Source organism: Xenopus laevis, chromosome 9_10L, assembly GCF_017654675.1.
Source record: "Xenopus laevis strain J_2021 chromosome 9_10L, Xenopus_laevis_v10.1, whole genome shotgun sequence".
Lineage (NCBI taxonomy): Eukaryota > Metazoa > Chordata > Amphibia > Anura > Pipidae > Xenopus > Xenopus laevis.
The window spans coordinates 116633110-116660676 of record NC_054387.1 but is presented as its reverse complement, the minus strand read 5'-3'; the positions used below and the strand labels follow the sequence as shown (position 1 = coordinate 116660676).

The 27567-nt window shown below is 42.2% G+C and overlaps 1 protein-coding gene across 7 annotated transcripts in view; it reads left to right on the top strand.

Annotated features, from left to right (window-relative positions):
• crebbp.L (CREB binding protein L homeolog) overlaps nt 1-27299 on the top strand; it is a 64287-nt gene extending 36988 nt beyond the window's left edge. For 4 of the 7 annotated variants that reach the window (XM_041575718.1, XM_018234546.2, XM_041575717.1 and 1 more), the window contains 23 exons: nt 2371-2563; nt 2678-2734; nt 3587-3711; nt 6119-6298; nt 6394-6819; nt 11524-11688; nt 13083-13266; nt 13502-13620; nt 13789-14028; nt 14153-14241; nt 14520-14600; nt 15583-15651; nt 15760-15816; nt 16408-16485; nt 17062-17129; nt 17451-17601; nt 18170-18316; nt 18434-18547; nt 19076-19241; nt 21723-21890; nt 22039-22200; nt 23304-23585; nt 23701-27299. In XM_041575718.1, coding sequence (XP_041431652.1) covers nt 2371-2563; nt 2678-2734; nt 3587-3711; nt 6119-6298; nt 6394-6819; nt 11524-11688; nt 13083-13266; nt 13502-13620; nt 13789-14028; nt 14153-14241; nt 14520-14600; nt 15583-15651; nt 15760-15816; nt 16408-16485; nt 17062-17129; nt 17451-17601; nt 18170-18316; nt 18434-18547; nt 19076-19241; nt 21723-21890; nt 22039-22200; nt 23304-23585; nt 23701-25848 — 5469 coding nt within the window. In that variant the 3' untranslated portion in view covers nt 25849-27299. 7 annotated transcript variants of the gene reach the window in all.
• The last annotated feature ends 268 nt before the right edge of the window (nt 27300-27567 follow it).

Here is a 27567-nt window from a genome sequence, read left to right as displayed (position 1 = left end):
AAGACATTTCATGTAGGAACTGATATAAGAATGTCATGGTGAGCATGACTACCCTTAATATTCTGTCCTTAATAGTTGCATTTTAGACTTGGCTTGGCTGGTGGAGGAAAGGGCTGCACTTAGTACATTTTTTATTTTTCCTTTGCAATTGTCTAATGGAAGTAAAAGACAATAGTATGATTATTTCTCTTTCATAGTCTCATTCTACAGCTTCTATAAAATATTTCTTGCTCACAGTGCATTTTATTCTTGCCTGAACTGCAGTTGAGTCAGTCTGAACTATCACGAAAATTTAAAATAAGCTTCCTCATACTGATGTAAGAAAATTTCTAAATACAATCAATTAAAATGTTTTCACTGTTTCTGAAATAATCAAGTTTATCTTCACTATTCCTCTCTCAGCATCTGTTTCTCCACATTCTGTCTTCATTCAGCAGTTGGGTGTCAGATGAATGACCCGATATATCTTATAGGGGGGGCTCATTTTGCCTAGAAGATGTATTAGAGCTCACTCAAATAACTGATTCCAGTACAAACAAAATCTAACAAAATTAACTGCCTTTAGCACAAATCCTGCATGTAGAGAGACATGATTTCTGGTGATTTTAATAGAGTGAGCTCTAATACATCTCCCCGCCCCTATAAGATATATTGGATCTTGCATCTGACACCCAACTCCTGAATGAGGAGAAACAGATGCTGAGTGAGGAATAGTAAAGATAAACTTAATTATTTCAGAAACGGTACAGAATTTTTTAATTGTAATTTTGATTGTGTTTAGAAAGTTTCTTATTTCAGTATGATGAAGCTTGTATTAATTTTTTTTATTTTCACCATAGTTCCCCTTCAACGGATCCTGTAGTCCTCAATTTTGTCATGGCATGGGTAGACTAGGCTTTAGCAGTAAATGAATTCTGTACAGCAGGAATACCCGTTACGGTTTTTCATAGCATGTCCAGAGGGATCCCACAGCATTGTGCTGGCAAATGTATCCTCTTTTATAAGGAGCAGAATAAGATCGATGTAACCTTGTATTTAACATGGTTCTCAAACAATTTCATTCAGCATAAGAAACCTGAAATCTAGTCATTAATTTTGTCATTTTTATTACAATGTAACAAATATACATAGGCAACATTTAGTGCATCAGCTGTTGTGGAGCCCTAAATAGGAACTAAAGCCTAACTAAAGAAGTAGACTAGAAATTTTGTTGTACAGCCCTTTAGCAGTAAAGATCTTTGTCTACAAAGATGCCCCAGTAGCTCCCCATCTTCTTTTCTGCTGATTCACTGCACATGCTCTGTGCTGCTGTCACTTACTGAGCTTAGGGACCCACTCACAATATACAGTAAACATAGACTAGAAATGTCACAATATAAGGCTGATTAGTAATTAATACAGATAATTGCTACATGGCAGCACAGAAACCAGTGTGATTAGATGCAGAATTTAAGAACTAGCCTTGTAGTATCAGCTTATATTACAGGCCAAGCTCATTTTCTGCTTGATAATTGCCGACGACCCCTAAGCTTAGCTTCTCAACAGCTGCTCAGAGCCCACTGAGCATGTGAGTGTCACAGACACTTTCCAAGATGGTGACCCCCTGTGACAAGTTTGAAGTCCTGGATCATTGCTGCTATTGAGATGCTATTGAGATGCTGAAACTTTAGGCTGGTGCAATAAGTTCAGTATATAAAATATGACATTTTTAACCATATTTGTTTTTAGGATTTAGTTCTCCTTTAATCCTTGTCGCTAATATACTAGAGAGAGGATAACTTTGCACTAGGGGCAATGTGTGCCAATTAAAAAAACATATAGCACATATAGCAAATAAGATGGCCAGTGCAGATTGGTGGCATATCTATAGTGGAAGTAGACGCCAGGGAACAGGGGGGGCCAGATGATGGGGTACACATCCTCTAAATCCCCCCCCCCCACCCTTCTCGGGGAGTGGGAGGCAGGGGATGCAAGCAAGCAGGTGGGTGGAGCTTGCCAGCAGCAGGGGTTGCAAATAGGTGGGTGGAGCTTGCCAGCAGCAGGGGATGCAAGTAGGTGTGTGGAGCTTACCAGCAGTAGGGGGTGCAAGTAGGTGGGTGGAGCTTGCCAGCAGCAGTGGATTCATGCGGGTGGGTGGAGCTTGCCAGCAGCAGGGGATGCAAGTGATCGGGTAGCCGGGGCGGGTCAGCGGTGGTTGTTTGCACCAGGCCCCTCTGAAGATTTTTTTTTTTTGGAGGGGCCCAGAAACATGTATTTACGCTGCTGGTGCAGATATAGCTTAAAAATAATATGTACTTGCCAAGGTTTAGGTGCCTTTATACATGGCTGACTGAGCTTCGGTCAGTTTCAGCTTGTCTTCTCCCTCTGCAGGACGAGTATTATCATTTACTGGCTGAGAAAATATATAAAATACAAAAGGAACTTGAGGAGAAGCGAAGGTCGCGTTTGCAGAAACAAGGAATTGTGAGCAGCCAGACACCCTTACAAGCCCCTGGAACACAACCTACAGCCCTTACACAGACCACAGCTGCACTGGGACAGACTCCATCTGTGCGGCCAACCAGTGAGTGCAAATAACACTATGTTGTGGCTTAATATTTGGCTACTTAAAGAGGAAGTTTGCATTGATACAGAATATTTATTCCTTATGTTGTTCCCCATCTTTATTTTTCTATAGATGGCCCAATCTCCATGTCTACAGTACCTACTATGAACCGCATGCAGGTAGCTTCAGGTAAATGTCATTTCTCTAGCTATCAGAATGGTTATTGTTGCCTAAATGAATTAAAGCAGCACCTCACCTTCAAGTTAACTTTTAGCAGGCAATTAGCAAACTTTGTCTTGCTTAGTTGTCTTCCTGTTATTCTGAGCAACCTTTTCGTTTGGCTTATTATTTGCCTTCCTGTTTTGCCATTTTTCAACTTGGATTAAAATAATCTCTGGCTGATGCTGACTCTTGCAACCAAAAAAAACTTTTGCATAATACTGAAAGTTAATTGTAAGGGGAACTACCCCTTAAATGACTTTTTGAAACGTTTGCAATTTCTTTAATTGTTCAATAATATGGTCACTTTTTTTTCCTGCTTAAAGGGGCAATTCACTTTTAAGTTAACTTTTTGTATATTATAGAATGGGCAGTTCTAAGCAATTTTTCAATTGGTCTTCATTGAGTTTTTTTTATTTTTTTTTATAGTTTAATGATTTGCCACCTTCTGACTCTTTCCAACTTTCAAATAGGGGTCACAGACCCCATCTAAAAACTATTGCTCTGTAAGGCTACACATTTATTGTTATTGCTACTTTTTATTACTCATCTTTCTATTCGGCCTCTCCTATTCATATTCCAGTCAATGCATGGTTGCTGTGGTAATTTGGACCCTAGCAACCAGATTGCTGAGATTGCAAACTGGAGAGCTGCTGCTAAATTACTCAAAAACCACAGACAATAAAAAAAAGCAATTGCTAATTATCTCAATATCACTCTCTACATCATAATAAAAGTTGACTTAAGGGTGAAGAAGCCCTTTAAGGGTGTTTTTTAAGTGCTAATATAACACATATTTTCTGTTTTGATGTGCATCCCCAGGGATGAACCAGTTCAGTAGTATGACCATTGGGAATGTTCAAATGCCCACAGCTCCTATGGGTCCCCGTGCAGCATCTCCACTCAACCACCCTACACAGATGAACAACATGGGAACGGTACCAGCTGTAAGTAACACCCACTTTTAAAGGAGAAGGCAAGCTACTGAGGGAGTTTATTGCCAATAGATTAGCCACAATAGCACAAGCTAGAACACTATATTTATTCTGTAGAATGCTTTACCATACCCAAGTAAAAAGCTCCAGAAGCTCTCTCTGTTTAAGGATAGCAGCTGCCATATTTGTTTGGTGTGACATCACTTCTTACCTGAATCTTTCCCTGCTCCATATAGCTCTGTGCTCAGATTACAGCAGGGAGGGAGGGGGAGCAAACTGAGCATGCTCAAGCCCTAGCCCTGGAGGTTTAAGATGAAAACAGGAAGTCTGATACAGAAGCCCATGAGTACACAATAGAAGGAAAGAAATGCTGTGTTTCTTTTGACAGAGGACTCAGAGCAGCATTACTTTGAGGGATTACTGGTATATTTATATAGACCTTTCTGATAAAGCTTACTTAATTTTAGCCTTTCCTTCTCCTTTAAGTTTGTTAAACACCATTGGCAATTTTGAGCAATACCAGAATGGGAAATCCATATTAATTGTTGGAAAATAGAAAAAGATCTCTTGGGAGCCATAGCGATGACATATGCAGGTGTTACTCACCTGATAAAACACCAGAAAATTCCCTGTGTGGTCTGAACATTAGGGACATTTTGATCGGGTTGGGAGGGGATCTTGCCAATTCCTTACATTTTTGCTAGCTGGTAATGGACTTTGGAAAACGTAGTCAAGGCTTTATGGGGCTTATTTTATAAGGGATACTAAGTTTGCCCCGGAGCAGTCCCTCATAGCAACCAATCAGCAGGTAAAATTTACTAGTCACCTGTTTATAATCATGCATATTAATGGTTGATATGGGTTACTACTCCTGGGCAAACTTGGTGCATATGGAGGTGTATATGTTAATGAATCAGGCTACTCTCAGTAGAGGAATTGGTATAGATGGCAACCAAGAGAGTACATACAAGTTATAATTTATCTGTCAGTTGTGCCTTGGCTGTATATGGGATCATGTGAAATTTATCAATCCCTTCAGGAATACTTAATCGAGATGTAAGTTTGCTAGCATGTTAATATGTATGCATGTGCATAACGTGTCTGTAATGATAATCACGCAGCACTTAATTTGTTGCCCCTAAGCTGTCCCTGATTGCACTTACTCCTCCCAATGCTCTGCCGAGGCTTAGAGGGGAACTTCAAAAACTGCGCAATGAAGGAACCTGTAATTCTAAAGGTGGCCATATACTGGCCGATAAAAGCTGCCGACAGACCGTGTCGGCAGCTTATTGGCCCGTGTATGGGGCCCCACGACGGGCTTCACCGATCGAGATCTGGCCGAAAGTCGGCCAGATCTCGATCGGATGGGACTGAAAATCCCGTTGGATCGCGGCCGCATCTATTCGTTGATGCGGTCCCGCGATCCGACCGCCCGTTTGGGCATCGTTACGATCCGATCGTTGGGCCCTAGGGCCCACGATTGGATCAGCCGATATTGCCCACCTCAAGGTGGGCATATCGGAGGGAGATCCGCTCGTTTGGCGACATAGCCAAACGAGCGGATCTCTCCATGTATGGCCACCTTAAGAGATTTTCCTCTATTTTTTTTCCCCTTTCGTTATTAAACATTGGCCGTAGCTTAAAAGTTATTTGTGATTGCAATTGCTATGAAAACCAGGAGGTGTCCATTTATATTTTCTGCACTTCTGGATCCGACTCTTGAAACAGTGTAGCGAAAGTCAGCTGATTAACACACCCAGAGAACGAGCTTCTTCAGAAAGGGATGTTTACTGCTTTTAGTTTCAATTAACGTTTCACGGCCGGTCTGGCTACTGTCAAATGCCGGTTTCTGACTTCCAGGTTCGTCTTTTATAGACACTGCGCCTGCTCGCTCTGCCCCTTTCGTGACATCATGGGTGGGGTGGCGCTGGTCTATAAACGCAACGCAGAAGTCATATGTGGGAGGGCTGGTTAATGTGCGGGTCGGGAAAATCTCAACCCGCACATCACTACTTAGTTTCATTACAGGCAGCTGTTAGAATTGATACAATAGTTAATACTCCAGAGATGCTGCTGAGAAATGGATCAACTAAATGTAGCAAAAAATTCAGACTCTGAGTCTGGCAGCTCAGTAATTCAGGTGCAAACACCAGAGACAGGAACATTCAACTTTAAACTTAGATTTTGGAAAAAGAGTGAAAATAAAAGTGGAAAGCAATGGAAGAAAGTCTATATTTCTGGTGAGCAATGTGAAAACAACTGCACAGAAAAAAGTGTTTGTAAGGTGAACAACCCCTTTAATACAGACACATTCTTTCTAGTTATAGGAGTATGTCAATATAATTTTAATTGCCGTTGTACTTGTTCTGTTTGGTCACGCATTACTGATTTAATTATAATTATATGTTTGTATGTGTAGATGGCCATGTCTCCATCCCGAATGTCCCAGCCGCAGACTATAATAGGTGCACATGCAGGCAGTATGATAGGGCCGACAAAAACACAGAGCCAATTCTTGCAACAGAATCAATTCCCAGCAAGCACTGGCACCATATCTGTGGGACTGGGGCAGACTGGAGCAGCAGCTGCAGTTTCTCAGGTAATTCGTTTGTTTTGTTCATTTAAATACAAGTAGTATGACTTGTCTGTGCATTGTTTCTAATGTCCACTTCTTTTTCATTCCACCCTTAACAGCAGGGACAAGCACCCACTGCATCTCTGCCTATCAGCAACTCAATGAACATGTTGGGCCCACAGACGAGTCAGCTTCAGCGACCAGCACTTTCCCAGTCGCCCCTTCATCAAACTCCACCTTCTGTTACTGTTTCTGCCGTCATGCCCCCAGTACAGCACCCTGTTCCAGCTGCTATGACCCCTCCCCAACCCACTGCACCTGCTCAGCCATCCACTCCGCTGCCTACTCCTGGGCAGACACCTGCTCCAATGCCTGGCTCTGTTCCTAATTCCATGCAGTCACAAAGCACCCCAACAGTGCAAGCAGCAGCCCAAACGCAGCTCACTCCACAGCCGTCAACACCTGTGCCCATTCAGTCTGTACCCACGCCACAACCTGCTCAGCTGCAACCTACGTCCGTGCATGCACCAGCTCCTGGCACTCCGGTAAGTGTATTTTGCTTTTCTATTATGTTTACTTACACTATATTTATTATTTAAATTTTGTTTCCTTCAATCTAGGAATTGCACAATTACAACAAGCAGGCAGGAGCAATTTTGTGGTAATTTGTTATTGAGACAAATTATAGAGTGCTAGGAGGGAAGGGGGAATGTGAGGAGAGCAGTGACATCAATGAATTGCTAAATAGAAAGTGAAAGTAATTGACTGCCCCACCTCTATGCCTCAGGCATAGAGGCTGGGCAGGTAATATTTGATTGACCGCTCAGATATTTAAACATCTTTATAACAGGAGTATATGTTTTAAGAAAAAAAAAAATTTGGGTTCCAAGTTTAATTTGCAATAAGTATAGGTGACCGCTTTAAAACCGTAGGTATTATGAATGTAACACTAGTCAGTCACTTATTAACAATCATGGTGTTCTACGGCAATAATGATATGGCAATACCTGCTGACCAAGTATCCCACATGTGACCTCACTGAACTTGCATTGATGGCAATCTGGGAGGCAAATCAGCCAAGTAAAGTATATTGTATAATCTGGCCTTACCAGTGTACATAAACAGGTTGTCTTTGGACTGCCTGTATGACCAGGGTATCCAGGATTTTTTTAATTGAAACCCGAGTATTTATGGGTATTTTACAGGTGACTGACCCATTGTAGTACTCTAGCTGCTTGCTTGTAACATGCTGGACATTGATATCATTGTGCAAGTAGCATGGATATCTGTGATAACAATTCTTAGTAGTGTGCAAAGAAAGGGGATCTAAACCCAAAATTGTGCAATTTACATTAATTTTATTTTTAGTGGTTTCTGAGATATGAGCTGTTTGAGGCTGGTAATTCTAGGCGTTTGGCTGAACAGAGTTGAGAGGCTGAAAGTTAGTTTAGGTTAACTGAATACAGGAAGTGCATAGAAAATGCTTGGGCCTTAAAGGAGAACTTAACCCCCATGGTGAAAAGTTTCTGCTGGCCCCCTCCTTAAATTCTGTCCCCTCTAGAAATAGAGACCGCTCGTGCAGTGTGAGCGCAGTGGAGCTCATGGGTGCCATCTTCTTCTCCTCGTTAATCTTCATGAAGTGAGAGACGTATTGGTGCATGCACAGTTGAACAATCTTCCGGTTCGTGACAACCGCGCATGCACTGAAAGAAGCAAATTGCCGAAGGGGAGCAAGAAGACAAGAATATTATCAAAAAGATGGCACCTGTGAATTCCGCTGTGCTCACTCTGCATGTGCTGTCGCTATTTCTAGAGGGGACAGAATTCAGGGTTAAGACTGTGAGGGGGGCCAGTGGGGACTTATCACCATGGGGGTTTTAGTTCTCCTTTAAGGGGTCTATTTATCATGCTGTGTAACACATTGAGTGAAGCATTACCTGTGATGCTGCTCAGAGCAACCAATGGGCACTTCGATTTCAACTGTTAGAAAACAAAAGCAAGAGCACAATATATTTCTGATATGATGGACATTGCAATTATAGTAGAACCCCTTGGAATGCTGCTGAATCAAGTAACTGACCTAGCACCAACTGTAGCGGAGAAAACATTTATTTCCATAATGTTTGCTTATGCCCATAAATCCATTACCATGAAATGGAAGGCACAAACAGCCCCAAATATATGTTTCTGGGAAGCTCAGATCATACATGCAGTACCGTTGTACAAACTTCTCTATACAAGAAGGGGATGCCCTGCGAAATTTTAAAAAAATATGGTCCCCGTGGATAGACATACATGATGGCCATGACTGAAAACTAAGGCATCAACCCTAACAATTCTCAGTAATAGGGAGGGATATAAGTAGAGCTTGGCACATACATAAAGAAGCAATGTACAAGTTTATGTTCGGTTTATTGAAGTTCTTTATTAGCAAGGTAATAATGTGAATGCATAAAATGAATAACCGTACAAGCATGGAATGAAGCAGTAATATGTTGATGTAAATTTAAACTGTTACCGTCAAAAGAAACACTAACGTGATTTATGAAAATGCTGTGAAAACCTGCATATCTACCATGTCAATGTACTTTATTTAAATAAAGCTTTGTTAAAAAAAGAAAAGAAAACAAAAGCAAGATTCGGATTGGTTTGTATGTATGAGCAGCATCACTGGCAATGTTTTACTCCACTTTTTAAACAGACCCCTTAGTGTTACGATTCTCAGACCTTTATAGAGAGCTGTTGAGCTGAAAGCTCTGTATTAGCAGTCTAATAACAGTCCATAACTACTAAAATTACAAACTGCTAATAACAGAAAATTAACGGGTGTAAAAATGCTCAGAGGACCACTTTTGAGCACGTTTACAGGAATGTATTATTTGGGTTAAATCTCATTTAATCTGCCTATAATGACCTGGCTTTTGACCAGAACAAAAAAAAAGATGACACAAAGCAAGAGAATATAACTATTCCTGGCTTGTGAATATCACTCAACGCAATACAGGTGAAGCTGATCTAATTGATGTGTCTAGTAAACACAATGCTAAAGCTTGGCCATTCATGGGCTGATATTGCCTGCCTGTTGTTTATCAGTCCAAAACGAAGGCTTCCCCACATGTAATCTGTTCATGCTGCCTGGAAAAAGTCCCACATATAAATATAAATATTTGTCAGTGTCTAGGAAACCATGGACGACCGTCTGATCAACACACAGGGCCGCCATTAGAAATCACGGGGCCCCGTACAGCAAAATTTTTGGGGCCCCCTGGGCCCCGCCCACACTGACGACCAAGCTCCGCCCCATATCCCGCCCACATCGCAGTTAAAAGACCACACAGACATCAGCGCTAAAAAAGTAACCCCCCCCCCCCCACACAAATTGTAAAAAGCTATTGATGATCAGGGCCCCCTTATAAAAAAAATTGGGGCCCCAAAAAAAAAAAAATTAAATTTTTTTTTTTTTTTAAAAACATTGGTGGCAGGGGCCCCCTTATAAGTTAAAAAAAACTTGGGGCCCCAACAAAAATAAATGTAAAAAAAACTAAAAAATAAACAAACATTGGTGGCAGGGGCCCCCTTATAAGTTAAAAAAACTTGGGGCCCCAACACAAAAAAATGTAAAAAAACTAAAAAATAAACAAACATTGGTGGCAGGGGCCCCCTTATAAGTTAAAAACAAATTGGGGCCCCAAAAAAAAATTTTTTTGAAAAAAAAATAAATGGTGGCAGGGGAAGTTAAAAACAAATTGGGGCCCCAAAAAAAAATTTAAAAAAAAAATAATTTTTTTTTGAAAAAAAAAAACTGGTGGCAGGGGCCCCCTTACAAGTTAAAAAAATTTGGGGCCACCAAAAAGAAAATAAATTTTTTTTTAAAAAAAACCCCCAAAAAAAAACAATGGTGGCAAGGGGCCCCTTACGAGTTAAAAAAAAAATTGGGGCCCCAAAAACAAAAGTTTTAAAAAAAAAGATTGGTGGCAGGGGCCTATAGAATATTAAAATAATACATTGGTGGCCAGGGGATTAAAAAAAAAAACACAAACTGGTGTTCAGTAGAATTGAACTCATGGCTTCAGTACTTCAACTTCGCCTCCTTTCGTGACTTCGGGTCTTTTCACCGCTTCAGGACTTCAATTTCGGCTGTTTTCGTGACTTCGGGTCTTTGCGCTGCTTCAGGACTTCGGCTTCGGCTGTTTTCGTGACTTCGGGTCTTTTCGGCGCTTCGTGACTTCGGGACTTCGGCTTTTTCCGTGACTTCGGGTCTTTTCGGCGCATCGGCTTCGGCTTTTCGGCACTTCCGCATTCGGCACTGAAGAGGAATGACGTACGGCTCGGGCGCTCGTAAGGGGGGCCCGGATCTTCAAAAAAATGCAGCGCTGCCGGGCCCCCCTTCATGCCCGGGCCCGGTACGCTTGTCCCCCCTGTCCCCCCCTGATGGCGGCCCTGTCAACACACTACGTTGCGATTTTTGGAATTGGATTGCTTCGTTCTTGGCTTCTTTTTCCTTTCACTGTGCTACTGTGCTTTTCAAACAAAAACTGAAGCTAAAACAGGTTTAGGGTAAAGGCAGACGCTAAGATTCGGCGAGATTTAGTCGCCCAACGATAAATTGCCTCTTCTTCGGGGCAACTAACCTCCCGAACTGCCTCCCGCCTGCTAGAATCTAAATAGCTGGTGGTATGGTAATCTGTGCGCTTCATTTTCCGAAGTCGCCCGGAGTTTCCTCGTGAGTCGACTTTGGAAAACAAAGCACACAGATGCCATCCCGGGGGCGATTTACATTCTAGCAGGTGGGAGGCAGTTCGGGGAGATTAGTCGCTGGGCGACTAATCTCCCCAAATCTGAGCGTCTGTCTCTGCCCTTAGACACTGCCTAGTTATGAGCAGGGAGGGGTCTGGATTTTCTTTCTTTCTTTCTTTCTTTGGTGTAGGCATATTTTATCCTTATCCCTGAAGCAGAAGAAATGCATTTTTTTCATACCTTATGAATCTTTCAGAGAACACTATGACAGATGAGCATAAGCATTATTTATGTAACGTCACCAAATCTAACTTGTTTTTTTTTTTTTATGGAAGCTAGATTTATGTTTCAAGAGATTTACACTGGTATAGAACCATATAAACAAAATATAATTTCAACAAGTCTTCGGGGGGGATACATAAGCATAAAATGTCTCAAAGGACCACAAGGTCCCACTGGCCTGATTAATAACATTTCAATATTTGGTTTCTACTGTTTCATCCCACTTTTAGTTATCACAGGCAGCAGCAAGTGTAGACAATCATGTGCGGACCCCAGCTTCTGTTGCCAGCACTGAAAACCAGCCAGCTCCGGATCATATTATGACGGAAGTGAAAGTAGAATGCAAAATGGAGGAGCCAGAGGTGTGTGAAAACCAAGTGGAGCCCAAAACAGAGGTAACAAATAAACTGACAAGCATGAGAGTTTGAAACAATAGCAGAATGAAATCTCTACCCTATTTTTAAGCTCATGAACTAGCTACATTTAGGGGCAGATTTATCAAGGGTCGGATTTCGAATTCATGTGAGTTGTTTTTTTTTTTTGAAAACTACCATGAACTCGAAATTTGACCAATCGAAATGTATTATTAAATCAAATTTGTTAAACTTGAATTCGATTCGAATTTTAAAAACTCGAATGTCGGGAAGGCTGCAAACAACTCAGAATTGAACCCTGGACCTCTTCCATTAAACAGCAATTCAGCAGGTTTTAAGTGGCGAATAGCCAAATTTGAGTTCTTAAAGTGCCAGAGTATGAAAAATCTCGAAAATAGAATTCCAATTTTTTGAAAAACTCGAATCGAATTTAGAGATCTCCAAATTTCCCAGTTTTCACCATAAAAAAAAAGAAAATTAGAATTTTCAATTTGACTTAGTATAAAAATGGCATATTAGGGAAGATCTGCCACTGCAAGCTGTTAAAGGGGTGGTTCACCTTCAGGTTAATTTTTAGTATGTTCTAGAATAGCCAATTCTAAGCAACTTTTCAATTGATATTTATTTATTTTTTATAGTTTATGAATTATTTGCCTTTTTCTCCTGACTCTTTCCAGCTTTCCAAAGGGGGGACCCCATCTAAAAACAAATGCTCTGTAAAGCTACACATTTATTGTTATTGCTACTTTTTATTACTTTATATCTTTCTGTTCTGACCCTCTCCTATTAATATTCCATATTCTCCTTCAAATCAATGCATGGTTGCTAAGGTAATTTGGACCCTAGCAACCAGAGTGCTGACTGGAGAGCTGCTGAATAAAAAGCTCTGTAACTTAAAAACCGCAAATAATAAAAAATGGAAACCAATTACAAATTGTCTCAGAATATCGCTCCCTATATCCTACTAAAACTTTACTCACAGGTGAACAACCCCTTTAAGATATAACGGAATATCAGTATCGGGTAGACATGGCTTCATACATAACTCGTGTCCAAGCTGCGACCATATTGCTGTAAAATGTATAAACTGTAACATTCAAAAAGAGCTGAGGTGGTGATAAAAGCTCATTTGTCTTGTAAAGACTCACCTATAGTGGACTAGTTGGCTCTTCTCTAACACTTCTAAATCTCAGGGTTAAAGTATATAGGTTTAGGTATACCGAATCCTGGATGTTGCATCCCTTATAGGTGGAATTACCCAACAGTTTTATGGGGGGGTAAGAAGGGAATTCAGTTATGGTCCATCTATGCTTTACTGGTAAGTCTTCAGAATGATGTAGTATGATGACCATTCTTGAAAGCATTAAATATGCAGTGACTGGAAGCCATTTATAAACTGGCGTTACATTTTGCAGGTGGAACCAGAAGCTCCATCTCAAGTGAAGGAAACTGTGAGTGAGGGTCCTGAGATGAAATCGGAGCCAATGGAAGTGGAGGAAAAGAAAACTGAAATAAAAACGGAGAACAAAGAGGAGGAAGAAAACGGGGGCGCCAACAGTTCCCTTCAGTCCACTTCACCTTCTCAGCCGCGGAAGAAGAGTAAGTAGCTCTTGCCTGTCTTTAAAGCATTGAGTAGACCAACGTTTTCTTTTTTTTTTATATTAAAGTGATCAATGGGGCAATCTCTGGATCACCTTAAAGGATAAGTATGCCTTTTATTTATTTTTTTATTCAAATTGCAGCTCTTTTAATTACTTCTTTGTCTGTGTATAAATTGTAGTAGTAGCTTCCAGCTTAAAAATAAACCAACATGTGTGTTTTGTGTTCATTTCAGTTTTTAAGCCTGAAGAACTGCGCCAAGCTCTGATGCCCACACTTGAAGCCTTATATCGACAGGATCCAGAATCCTTACCCTTTCGTCAGCCTGTTGATCCTCAGCTGCTGGGAATACCAGTTAGTGTCACGTTTATTTACACTTGTGCTTTCTTTTTCCTGTCCTAGTGCCTCCTCTTTCGTTATTTTTACTATTCCCTATCTAATTAGATCACTTCACCTTCATGCTTGCTGTTTTCCCTTAAGCCATTCCTGTCTCTCTGACCATCTCTTCCATCGTTGCTGCAGGATTACTTTGACATTGTGAAAAACCCTATGGACTTGTCCACCATTAAACGAAAGCTTGACACTGGACAGTACCAGGAGCCATGGCAGTATGTTGAGGATGTCTGGCTAATGTTTAACAATGCCTGGCTGTACAATAGAAAGACCTCCCGCGTCTACAAATACTGCACTAAGCTTGCCGAAGTCTTTGAACAGGAGATAGATCCCGTCATGCAGTCTCTTGGCTATTGCTGTGGGCGCAAGGTATGGGACAAGGAACTTTTTTTTATAGTGTATTTGTGTATGTGGGGGGATAAAAAAATATGCAGGTGATTATTTTGGGAATTGTGTATGGTTAATAAGTAAGTTTTGTCTTTTCTCATTGTAGTTTGAGTTCTCTCCTCAAACACTATGCTGCTATGGGAAGCAGCTCTGTACCATTTCACGTGATGCTGCCTACTACAGCTATCAGAATAGGTGAGCATGTGTTGTCATCATAAGTTAAATTGCAAGATTAGAATGTCTGGTTCCACTGTTTTGCTTGCCATAGAGTGCTGGCAAACAGGCAAGGTCAGTTTTGCTCTCTATATTGTAATTGATGTTCATTGAAGGTGGAGGGAGGGGCTGATTTCCCCAGTGTTGAATTTAGTGTTCCTATCTGATCATCGCTGTGGTAATAGTATTCCCAATGTACTTTGAAATTGGACTGAGTGTTATTCTGCAAAATTGGTCTTGCTTGTCTCCTCTTGCTGCAGATACCACTTCTGTGAAAAGTGCTTCACAGAAATCCAAGGGGAGAATGTAACTTTAGGAGATGATCCTTCCCAATCGCAAACGTGAGTAAATACTGCACATCCTTAATTGGCACCTGGAAATACAAGCCATGTTTATTTTATGCTTATTGCTGCACCAAAGTGTATATTAGGCTATCAGAGGGACAACTAAAAGGTTTTTCTGACCAGTATACATAGACAGGTAGAGAAGAATGTTCCCTCAAGAACTGTTATGATCTGTGACAGCCTTTATTGTCAAATGTCCATGTAACGTTAGTGTAACAGCATGAGGGGGCTCTCATAAGTCAAGTCACTGATTCTTTCTTACATGTTCATTTTGATAGACTGGTTACATTGAACACCTGTTGGAGAAGCTTCCGTTCCTCCTGGGCACGCTCACAGAGCTTTACTAATGATGTCTGTTAACGTAAAAGTTACAGAATATTAAAACATTAGACATGTTTCTCTGCAGCATCAGAGAAAACATCAACTATTGTATCATAAGTCTCATACAGACTAAACTAAAGCATAGGTAGCTCAGGGGAGGCTGAAGCTTTTTTTGTGCTGAGCAATGTATCCACTAATGAATCAATTAATTAAGGCAGTTATTTAAGCGATCGGCAGATTCCACTAAAACTAAATGAGAGGCTGCACAGATGCATTAAGGTGCTTCTCCGTCTGCTGAAAAATAATATACCCCATGTCTCATAGTGAATATACCCCATGTCTTTATTGCTTTTGAAATCAAGGCATTTCATGTAAAACTTTTAACACGTCCATGGCCCTGCAAATCTTTGCTTTAATAGTGCCAGAATTCTGTACTTCTATATGTTATCCAGTGCTTTGTGACAGGAAAGCTTGCTTGTTTTTTTTTTAAATGTAACCACTGAATTACCCTACCCTTCCACCCCCCCCCCCTTACCTGGGACTGGGATGTTAACCTTGTATTTCAAAATGTTTGGTCAAAGAAAATGTCAGTAAATGCTTTCTGCTCAATAAAATAGGCTTTCTTCTCTTGTGTGATTGTTATATATACTGTGAGCAGGGCCGCCATCAGAAATCTTGGGCCCCGACAGGACGACGGCCTGTCCCCTTCCCGATGGCGGCCCTCAGTGTGAGTATGCCATCATGTGGAACATGTCATTGCAACATTCTTGTCCTTGGCCCAGCACGGGTTGCAACATGTATAAAAAACCTTGTTTCGTATTTTGTTTTCATCTAGGACGATATCCAAGGAGCAATTTGAGAAAAAGAAAAACGATATGCTTGACTCAGAGCCGTAAGTAGCAGCTATTATCACATGCTCTGGCGTATTATATGCATGCATTGTTTAGAATTGTGAACCGTTCTGGTCCTTGCTCAGACTTGGTAGTAGCTTTTAGTATTAAGCCGTACTTTATTTACATATATGTGGCACTAGTGACGTGCTGGCCGGCCGGATACCCGCGGGACCTGTGGGTTTGGGCCAACCTCGCACTATTCCTTGCGGGTGACCATCACATGCCGGCTTCAGACTTCCAGGTTCGCCTTTTATAGACAATGCACCTGCTTGCCCCGCCCCTTTTGTGACATAATCGATGGGGTGGGTCTATAAAAGCAACCCCGAAGTCGGATGCGGGCGGGCGCTTGCTAAGGGAGGGCGTGGGTTAGGGTCGGGTGTGGGTTGGGGAAATCCCGACCTGCACATCACTATTTGGCACGCATAAATTTATGTACACTTCTTAATATTCTGCCAATATCAAGGTCCTAACAGTGTTTAGTGAATTGTATGCGTTGCACTAGAATATGTGTATGTCTTGGGTGCAAAAGTTCATTCATTCTAAGAATCCTAACTCAGACTTGCATCTTAACTGTTTGTTTCTCCCACCAGTTTTGTGGACTGCAAAGAGTGTGGAAGGAAGATGCATCAGATCTGCGTCCTGCATTACGATATTATTTGGCCATCTGGGTAAGTCAGGGACATTGCCAGGCTGTTTAGAATCGAATATTATTTTAACTGTTAATGCATTCATACGTGCAATAACTCATTGACAGGAAACTCTTTCTACATTTTTCTGATGCCACTCAAACTGTGAGCCAGGCTTTATTGTGTGACGTAAGTGGGCTCCCAAAAATCCTTAAAGCTAAAGCATTGTGTTCCAGGTGTTTTTGTTATGACTCTTGGAGGCAATTTGAGATGGGTAAGAGTTTTTGCAGCCACATTAAACTGTAGTTGTAAATTCTCTCATTTGAGTTGGGGGGGGGGGCGACGACACAGTAACACAAAGGAGACTAAATACAGAAACCACTGACAAATGCCTTGCTGCAATTTGGTTGACCAGTCAAAAGCTTATTGCTGGCTGATTGCTAGGAGTTTGCAACGTGGGGGCAACAGAAGTTTCTGTTCTGGAGACACTTTGATAAAAAAAATCACTTGCAGTTACTTCCTGTTAATTGTTTGTGAGTTTTCTTGTTTGCTATGTGATATTTAATTAATATTTTGTTCCCTTACTCATTGGCTTTTTATGTTTTTTTTTTAATATAGCTTTGTCTGTGATAACTGCTTGAAAAAAACAGGGAGGACACGAAAAGAAAACAAGTTTTGTGCAAAGAGTGAGTCCTTTAAATTTCTCCTGCCTGAAACCATGTTTTGACTTGTATTAATTCAATGATTGCCAGCACTTCTGGAGGAATGTAAGAAAAGCTGCAGAGTCTGCCCAGGTGTACTAACTCATAGCTACAGATCAGCTGTTTGCTTTCAAACAGGGGACCAGTAAATGCTAATAGGTGATTAGACCAACAACAGACTTTGCACCTTTTTGCATTGCCCCCTTTGGTGCTCTCTAGTCATTTGGTTGCTCTTCATCTTAAATACAACCTCCTAGCCTTAATTTATGTTTTTTAAAAATGTGAATTTGTACTTTCCCTCCTTAGGGCTCCAAACCACCCGGCTAGGAAATCACCTGGAAGATCGAGTGAATAAGTTCTTGCGGAGACAGAATCATCCAGAGGCTGGGGAAGTGTCCGTAAGGGTTGTGGCAAGTTCGGATAAGATTGTGGAAGTGAAACCTGGAATGAAATCCAGGTATGATCCATTAGAGCAGTGATCCCCAACCAGTAGCTTGTGAGTAACATGTTGCTCTCCAGTGGCTCACGGGTAAAAAAGATTGGGGACCCCTGCATTAGAGCAATAGCTGCAGAAGTAACCTACTTAAAGGGGAAAGGCAATAGAGCATAAACACTAATCCTCAGCATACTTCGGTTTGGTCATGGAACTGTGTAGCAACAGAGACAAGTCTTCCAAGATGCTTTACCCTGAAAATAGCTCTTGGTCGAGTACCCTGTATTGGCTTGAATCTACAACCTGCTATTGTTTTATCAAACTGGGTAATCCTCATGTTTACTCTGAGGAGACACAGACACCATGTAACAGGTGTCTCATCTTGCTTGTTACCCCTGCTTGTCTCTACCCTCCCGCCAGTCTTGTAAACTACATCTTATTTGCCTTACACCTTCTTCAGCCTGAGGTCTCCCCCAATTTCTTCTCCAGGACTGTCCCACATTTTCAGCCATTGAGATGGCTTAATAAAATATAGGTATTATCAGGCTGCATAACAACAAAGTTTTGTTGTTTTTTTTTCTTCTTTTTTTAGGTTTGTAGACACTGGAGAGATGCCTGAATCCTTCCCATACCGTACAAAAGCTCTGTTCGCTTTTGAGGAGATTGATGGTGTAGACGTGTGTTTCTTTGGCATGCACGTACAAGAATACGGCTCTGACTGTCCTATGCCCAACACCAGGTACAGCCATCTAACAATCTTATTCTGATTGTATTATACTTGGCTATATAGTACTTTCATATATGTTCATTTTGAGCTGCAGTATAATTTATAGCAATGTGTTTTTCTCTGCTGTAGACGGGTATACATCTCCTATCTGGACAGTATTCACTTCTTCAGGCCACGTAGCCTTCGAACTGCTGTCTACCATGAGATTCTCATTGGTTACTTGGAATATGTGAAAAAACTTGGGTGAGTTTCTGAAGACCTTCCCAAGACCTTTCTTGAGTGTATGACTGTATACTTTAACATGTTCTTATTAAGTTATAGGGATGCACAGAATCCTGGATTTCGGTTCGGGATTTGACCTTTTTCAGCAGGATTTGGATTCGGGCCGAATCCATGTGTCTGGCCGAACATCTGTAAATTAGGGGCGGGGAGGGAAATCACGTGACTTTTCATCACAAAACAAGAAAGTGAAAAAAAGTGTTCACACTTTTTCCTTCTCCCCCCTAATTAACATATGCAAATTAGGATTCAGCTTTGGTTCGGTATTCGGCCGGATCTTTCACAAAGGATTCGGGCATTCAGCTGAATCCCAAATAGTGGATTTGCCGCATCCCTATTAAGTTAACACTACTACCTTCTACAAATATGTCTTGACCTTGTATGGTTGAAATTCTGTAAAGTAATGAAGGTCTAAACGAAAGGGATGTTTAAACCATATGCCAGTTGTTCTTCAGATTTGCATGTGTTTGAATGAACCTTTTGCTTTCCAAGCTATGTCACAGGGCATATCTGGGCCTGCCCACCAAGTGAAGGGGACGACTACATCTTCCATTGCCATCCGGCTGACCAAAAAATCCCCAAGCCTAAGCGTCTGCAGGAGTGGTATAAAAAGATGCTGGACAAGGCTTTTGCTGAGCGCATCATTCATGACTATAAGGTAAAGGAGACTCTCTGACCCCTTTTTGAAAATAATGAAAATTATCAGCCTGTACTTTGGCAAGAGTTGTATTAGGGTGTGTTTGTCATTATAGGTTATTTCCTGTAATTGCTAAGTATAGAAATGTCATTTGATGTACTGCTTTCTGTGGCATAAAGCACAGGGGTGTGAGCCTTGTTGTTTTTCAGACTCTATCCCCATGAATTTGTGTCCAAGTCATGTTGCTGACATAGGTAAGGTGCCACCACCATCAGCGACCCCAGGAATAGCAATGGCTGCATATAGTTCTGTAATTTGGGAAAATATGACATTAAATTTTAGAAGAGAACTAAACCCCCCATTGTGATAAGTCCCAATTGCCCCCCTCCCTGCCTCCCCCTTACCCCTGAATTCTGTCCCCTCTAGAAATAGCAACTGCACATGCAGAGTGAGTGCAGCGGAGCTCACGAGCGCCATCTTCTTCTCTTCGATAATCTTCGTATCTTCTTCCTCCCCTTCGGCAATTTCCGTCTCTTTCGGCGCATGCGCAGTTGTCGCTAAACGGAAAATTGCGCCAACTGCGCATGCGCCAATACGCCGATCACTTCACGAACATTACTGAAGAGAAGAAGATGGCGCCCGTGAGCTCCGCTGCGCTTACTCTGCATTTGCGGTCCTATTTCTAAAGGGGAAATCGTTCAGGGGTAAGACAGGGGGAGGCAGCGAGAGGGGGGCAATGGGGACTTATCTCAATGGGCGGTTTAGTTCTCCTTTAAAGGGGTTGTTCACCTTCCAAACACTTTTTTTTCAGGTCAATTGTTTTCAGATTGTTCACCAGAAATAAAGACCTTTTTTTCCATTTCTTTCCATTTTTTATTTTTTATCATTTTCTCCAAAATATAGGTCTCTGGTGTTTGTCTGGCAGCTCAGTAATTCAGGTGCCGGCTCTAAACTGTTAGTTTTGCAACATTTAGTTGATACATTTCTCAGCAGCATCTCTGGAGTATTAGCAACTATTGTATCAATTCTAACAGCTGCCTGTAATGAAACTCAGAGATTCTGCTCAGCAGGGAAAAATATAAATGTATCAACTAAATATATAAATTTAGAACAGTTTACAGGGTCGGCGACCCCCGCCCCTCCCAGAGCTGCTTTAGAAGGTGAAAAATTACACTTTACACTCTTTTATTAGAAAAATAATCACACATAGAAAGTAATTGGAAAAAGTCTTTATTTCTGGTAAAAAAATCAACTGAACTGGAAAAAGTGTTGGAAGGTGAACAAACCCTTTAAGACAATGACACATAAAGCAATTCTGGATGTTTTGTTGCCCCATGGAATTAATAGATCCAGGGATGGGTTACAGAAGGCCAATCATGTTCCTCCCAGTTATATTGAATGATTATCACCTGTCAGGTGATTGCTATTCAAATCAATGTATAGTAGTTTTGAACATTTTGTAGCCCTACAATAGAGCTGTTAAATGCCCTAAGCGACAAAACATTAAAATATACCTTTGCTGTAAATGCAGAGTACAGGTATAGCATCTGTTATTCTGAATGCTCAGGACCTGGAGTTTTCTGGATAAGGGATCTTTCCGTAATTTGAATCTTCATACCTTTTTTTTTTTTTTTAATAATTCGTGATATACAAAAAAATACAAAGCCAAATTAAACTTTGAAACCGCGAAGTCTTTATTAAGAAATAACTTACTGAAACTCCGCTTGCGCTCCTCTAAAGAAAAGGCGACCGGGCAACGATCCATCGTGTGGCGCTCAATTTCACCTCCCTGGTGATCTCCTATAAGGAAGGCAGGGAAGAGAAATCGAGCGCCGTTCAATGGATCACCTGATCTCATTTTCTGAAGAGGAGCGCAATCAGAGTTTCGGTAAGTTATTTCTTAATAAAGTCTTCGTGATGTTTAATTTGTCTCTGTGTTTTTTTTGGTTTTTTTTGTATACTAACCGATTTTTTAAAAAAAAAAATTTGTTACTGGTCCTTAGTCTGCTAAAAAAATCATGTAAATATTAAATAAACCCAATAGGCTGGTTGTGCCGACAATAAGGTTTAATTATATCTTAGTTGGGGATCGAGTACAAGGTACTGTTTGATTATTACAGAGAAAAAGGAAATCATTTTTTACAATTTGGATTATTTGGCCTTTTTGTAATTTGGAGCTTTCTGGAGAACGGGTTTCTGGATAACTGATCCCCATACCTGTACATAGATCATCTTTGACCTAAAGTGTTAAATCCATGAGGAAGAAACATTGATAGCTGAGCATGGGAGTGTGGGCTTTATGTCTTGGGCTGTGCCCTGGACAAATGGCACATCTTCCATATTGAAGCAGCAATGACAATCATAGATTTGCCAGACCAAGCTGGACATGGGGCTGCTACAATCATTATCCTGAAAGAAACTATTAGCTAGGGTTCAACCATTATTTTACCAGAGTGTGTATAAACTGAATTCCCTGCTTACTTCCCCCCCCCCCTTTTATAGGACATCTTTAAGCAAGCAACCGAGGATCGTCTCACTAGTGCCAAGGAACTTTCATATTTTGAAGGAGATTTCTGGCCTAATGTGTTAGAGGAGAGCATCAAGGAACTTGAGCAGGAAGAAGAGGAGAGAAAGAAGGAAGAGAGTACAGCTGCTTGTGAGACCATTGAGGTACGGATCTGCTAGCAGATAACAGGCCTGTCTCCCTTTGTAACTTTGTGCATGCCCCTTTTGGCAACGTTTTTTGCCTTATTGTGCCCTGCAAAAAAAAATGCATACTGTGCGATTGTGCTTACACTGTTGTCTGTTCTGAACACAGGGCTGCCAAGGAGATAGCAAAAATGCCAAGAAAAAAAATAACAAAAAGACCAACAAAAATAAAAGCAGTATGAGTCGCTCCAACAAGAAAAAAATCATCATGCCTAATGTTTGTAACGATCTCAGCCAGAAGCTCTATGCCACTATGGAGAAGCATAAAGAGGTACCGTATTGGATTCTTTATACATTTCTTAAAGGGGTTGTTCACCTTCCAAACACGTTTTTTCAGATTTACAGATTGTTCCCCAGAAATAGACATTTTTTCAATTATAAACTACAGTTTTTCAAAAATCTCAGTTTAAAGTTTAATGTTCTTGTTTTGCAACATTTAGTTGATACATTTCTCAGCAGCATCTCTGGAGTATTAGCAACTATTGTATCAATTCTAACAGCTGCCTGTAATGAAACTCAAGCGATTCTGCTCAGCAGGGACAAAGATAAGAAATGTATCAACTAAATGTATCCATTTAGATTAGTTTACAGGGTCGTGACCCCCCTTCCTCCCAGAGCTGCTTTAGAAGGTGAAAAATTAGACTTAAGATGGCCATACACGGGCCGATAAAAGCTGCCGACAAACCGTGTCGGCAGCTTATTGGCCCGTGTATGGGGGCCCCCGACGGGCTTCCCCGATCGAGATCTGGCCGAAAGTCGGCCAGATCTCGATCGGATGGGATTAAAAATCCCGTCGGATCGCGGCCGCATCTGTTCGTTGATGCGGTCCCGCGATCCGACCGCCCGTTTGGCGAACGCTAGGATCCGATCGTTGGGCCCTAGGGCCCACGATCGGATCAGCCCGATATTGCCCACCTCAAGGTGGGCATATCGGAGGGAGATCCGCTCGTTTGGCGACATCGCCAAACGAGCGGATCTATCCGTGTATGGCCACCTTAACACTTCAATATTAGAAAAACGACCACACATAGAAAATCAAAAGTAATTGGAAAAAGTCTTTATTTCTGGTGAACTATTTTAAACCAACCAACCAACCAAAGTGTTGGAACGTGAACAACCCCCTTTAAAGTTAGAGTAGATTGGACTGGTAAAAGCTGAACTGCTACATATTGGTATCTTTCCTGAAAGTTCTTCCTTTATTAAGGCTGGCTTTCAAATATACTGTATGTATTAAAGGTCAAGTAACCAGACAATTATTAATGTTTTAAATAAATTGACCATGGTTTCTGCACAAGCTGTAAGCAGGGCTTTGCAAGGGAGTTTTATTTTTTTAAATTCATTCATTAGTTTATTCATTTATTAATTCTTCTTTAGGTGTTTTTTGTGATCCATTTCTATGCGGGGCCAGTTATTAATTCCCTCCCACCCATTGTGGACCCGGACCCACTCTTGAGCTGTGACCTAATGGACGGAAGGGATGCATTCCTGACTCTAGCCCGTGATAAGCACTGGGAGTTCTCATCTCTGCGACGTTCCAAGTGGTCCACTCTTTGCATGCTGGTGGAATTACACACGCAAGGCCAGGACCGCTTTGTCTACACCTGCAATGAATGCAAACATCATGTGGAGACACGCTGGCACTGCACAGTATGTGAGGTGAGTGTGGGTTTAATGCTGCTATTCATTTTCCACCAAAAGTCTTAATAACAAGGCAGACTTGCAAAATTGCTTCCATCTTTTTGAGACTGAGTTTTCCCTTTGTTTCCGCCAGGATTATGATCTGTGTGTGAACTGCTACAGTGCAAAGAACCATGAGCACAAGATGGTGAAATGGGGTCTTGGGCTGGATGATGAAAGTAACGGCCAGGGTGATGCACAGTCTAAGAGTCCACAGGAGTCCCGTCGGCTTAGCATTCAGAGATGCATCCAGTCCTTGGTGCATGCCTGTCAGTGTCGCAATGCCAATTGTTCCCTTCCCTCGTGCCAGAAGATGAAGCGGGTGGTACAGCACACCAAGGGATGCAAGCGCAAGACGAATGGTGGCTGCCCTGTTTGCAAGCAGTTGATTGCCTTGTGTTGCTACCATGCTAAGCACTGCCAAGAGAACAAATGCCCAGTGCCCTTCTGTCTAAACATTAAACAAAAGTTAAGACAGCAACAGATCCAACACCGGCTGCAGCAGGCTCAACTTATGCGACGACGGATGGCCACTATGAATACACGAGCTGTTCCGCAGCAGAGCCTCCCATCCCCTACCTCAGCAACACCTGGAACACCTACACAGCAGCCGAGCACCCCGCAAACTCCACAGCCTGCTCCACAACCATCTCCAGTAAGCAAAGCTTCCCCAAGCTTCCCCAGTGTTCAAAGGACTCAGCCTCCAATTGTAGCATCACAGGGCAAGCCAACAAATCCAGTTCCACCTGTGCCTCCCTCTCAGCCCACTGTGCAGCCCCCACCAGCTGCTGTGGCAGCTGCCCGGCAAATAGAATTAGAGGCACAACAGCAGCAGCTGTACAGGGTGACCGGCATTGCAGAAGGGATGACTAGTGCACGTCCTGGCATGGTCAACCCATCTGTTGGATCTGTGAACCCCATGCAGCAAATGGGTATGAATGTGCCACGCCCCAGTCCCATTGGTGCACCCCCTATCATTGCAGGAATGCAGCCTGGGCAGTGGCCGGCAGCTCAACTCCCTCAGCAACCTCAAATGCAGCAGAACATCCAGCGACCAGTGATGCAAATGGCCACTGCACAGCAGGCAGTTGCAGGACCTCGTTTGGCAGGCGTACCCCCACAGCAGGCACGTAATATAGCACCTGCACCCAATGCCTTGCAGGATCTGCTGCGTACCCTCAAATCACCAAGCTCTCCACAACAGCAGCAGCAGGTGCTTAATATTTTGAAGTCCAATCCACACCTAATGGCAGCTTTTATTAAGCAAAGGACTGCTAAATATGTGGCCAATCAGCCTGCAATGCAGCCCCAGCAAGCACCCCAGCAGCAGCCGCAACAACCTGGCATGCATCCACAAGCTGGCCTGCAGAACATGAGCCCCATGCCGGTTGGAGTGCCGAGGGCAGCTGTTCCTCAGCAACAGCCAGGTATGACTCCACAAGGTCAAGGTATTGGCTTGATGAACACCGCTCATAATACTAACCTGGCAAATATGAACCCGCAGTACCGGGAGATGTATCATCGACGACAACAACTGTTGCAGCAGCAGCAGCAGCAACAACAACAACAACAGCAGCAACAGCAGAGTGGAGTAGGTATGGCTGGGGGATTGCCAGCCCATGGGCAGTTCCAGCAACCCCAGGGAGCATACCCGCAACCACAAGCCTTGCAACAGCAACGCCTGCAGCAGCAGCATCTATCTATCCAGGGAGGTACCATGGGACAGATTTCACAGATGGCACAGCCGGGACTTGGCAATGAAGGTTCACAGGCAAGTCTCCAGCATGCTTTGCATCAACGTATCCAGCAGCAGATCAAGCAACAAATTGCTTCAGGACAGGCTAATGCTATGAGCCCACAGCAACACCTTCTGACTGGCCAACCCCCCTCTGCCCATTTAGCCACTGGCCAGCAAATTGCAACTGCTCTAAGTAATCAGGTGCGCTCACCAGCCCCTGTCCAATCACCTCGGCCTCAGTCACAGCCTCCACATTCCAGTCCTTCACCCCGTGTACAGCCTCAGCCCTCCCCGCACCATGTTTCACCCCAGACAGGCTCTCCCCACCCTGGCTTGGCAGCCTCTATGGCTAACTCCCTAGACCAGGGTCATTTGGGAAATCCAGAGCAGAGCGCCATGCTTCCGCAGCTCAACCCCCCCAATCGTAGTGCCCTAACAAATGACTTGTCCCTGGTTGGAGACACTTCAGGGGACACCTTGGAAAAATTTGTTGAAGGGTTGTAGCATCTGCAAAACGGCCACGAACTGGAGGAACTTCAATAACGGAGGTCGGGTTTTTATAACCCCACACATCTCCTATTTTGTTATATATAAATATAAATATATAAATATCTTATCTACCCCCTCAGTGGACATTATTTTAAAATACATTTTTGTTTGCCTGTTGATTTGCTGGTCTGTACATCAGGGAAACGGGGGCTCAGTCTGGACTGAGACCGCTGTCCTCCCACCTCCCCCTGTTTAACCCTTGCGCTGCCAGAGAAATTTTATAGTGCGCTGCTGAGCATCGCCACGCCCCTTCTCTAGCAGTGGTTGCTATGACAACTGGACAGATTTGTGTTTGGGGCAGTGAAAATGACCTGCTCCTTTGGGTCATTTTGGATTTTTATCTGCACGGCCGGGAGGGGGGGGGGGAGGTAGGTCTGGCAGCAATAGTGGTTAACTGCCCTTCTTTTATTCTCACTCTGGCCTCTTATCTGTCAGGTCAGCCATCTTGTTCTGGCAGAGAGAAAGGGCAAAGTGTAATTACGCTGATCTATGTGTAATTTGTTTATATTTCTTCATTTTTGAGGACTGTCTCGGGTGTTTTTTCATCTTGCAGCTGCAGAGCCTAAAACAAAAACAATGGAAAATTGGGGAGGGGGGGGGTTTGTCTTACCACTTGTAACTATATCATATTCTCCAAATCCAGAAATATCTACATTTCCATTGGACGTCTAAATAAAAAAAGGGGGGTGCAGGTGCGCTGTAAACAAACGGGGTTCTTTTTTTCTCTGCTCTAACGTATGACTACAGAAAAGCTCTTCCACCAAATCCCCCCCAAACCCCTCTGTTTACATTTTAAAAAGGAGTCGGAGGGAAAAGTCGTGCAATCTGATTTCAGCCTCAAACCGAAAACTCTAATTTCTATTTTATTATTATTATTATTTTGTTTTTGTGTTTATGGCTGGGGCATGAGACAGAGAAGAGTTCCTGCAAACTTTTTTGGGGCGGTTGTATTTAAAACGAAAAAAAACAAAAAAAAAATCCAAGCAATCACAATGTTGAATCATGCAAGTTCTACCCGTCTAAATAAGAAGAGCTTGGCAAAGAGACTCCGAATCACTGTACAGAATGGTAGAAGGCGCGAGACACAAAAAAAAAACAAAAAAACGATGGGAGCATTTGTTAACGCGATGACATTAACTCTTTTGCTGCCAGAGGGGCCAGGCTTCATTTGACCTCTCTGACAGCGGAGTGGAAATTCTGTCTTGACAGCAGCTATTTTCTTGCTGAGTAAAAGTGTACATGGTATTAAAACTTCAGTGTTCTGGGTTTTTTCATTCTTTCTATTTTTGTTAATGAAAATGCTGTTTTCAACATTGTACGCTGGACTATGCATGTTTTCTTTTTTTTTTTTTTTAATTGTATATAAAGTATTGCTTAAAAATTGATATAAATTACTGAAATTTTTACCATGTATTCTATTCCTTACAGCCCAGACCACCACACTTCCATCAGGTTAGATAGTACTACAGAAAGCCGTTTCCCATAGACTTGATTTTTTTTCCCAAATAATCCACTTTTTAAAAACGATTTCTTTTTTTCTCTGTAATAATAACAGTACCTCGTACTTGATCCCAACTCAGATATAATTAATCATTACTGGAGGCAAAACCAGTCTATTGAGTTTATTTAATGTTTACTTGATTTCCTAGTAGACATAAGGTATGAAGATCCAAA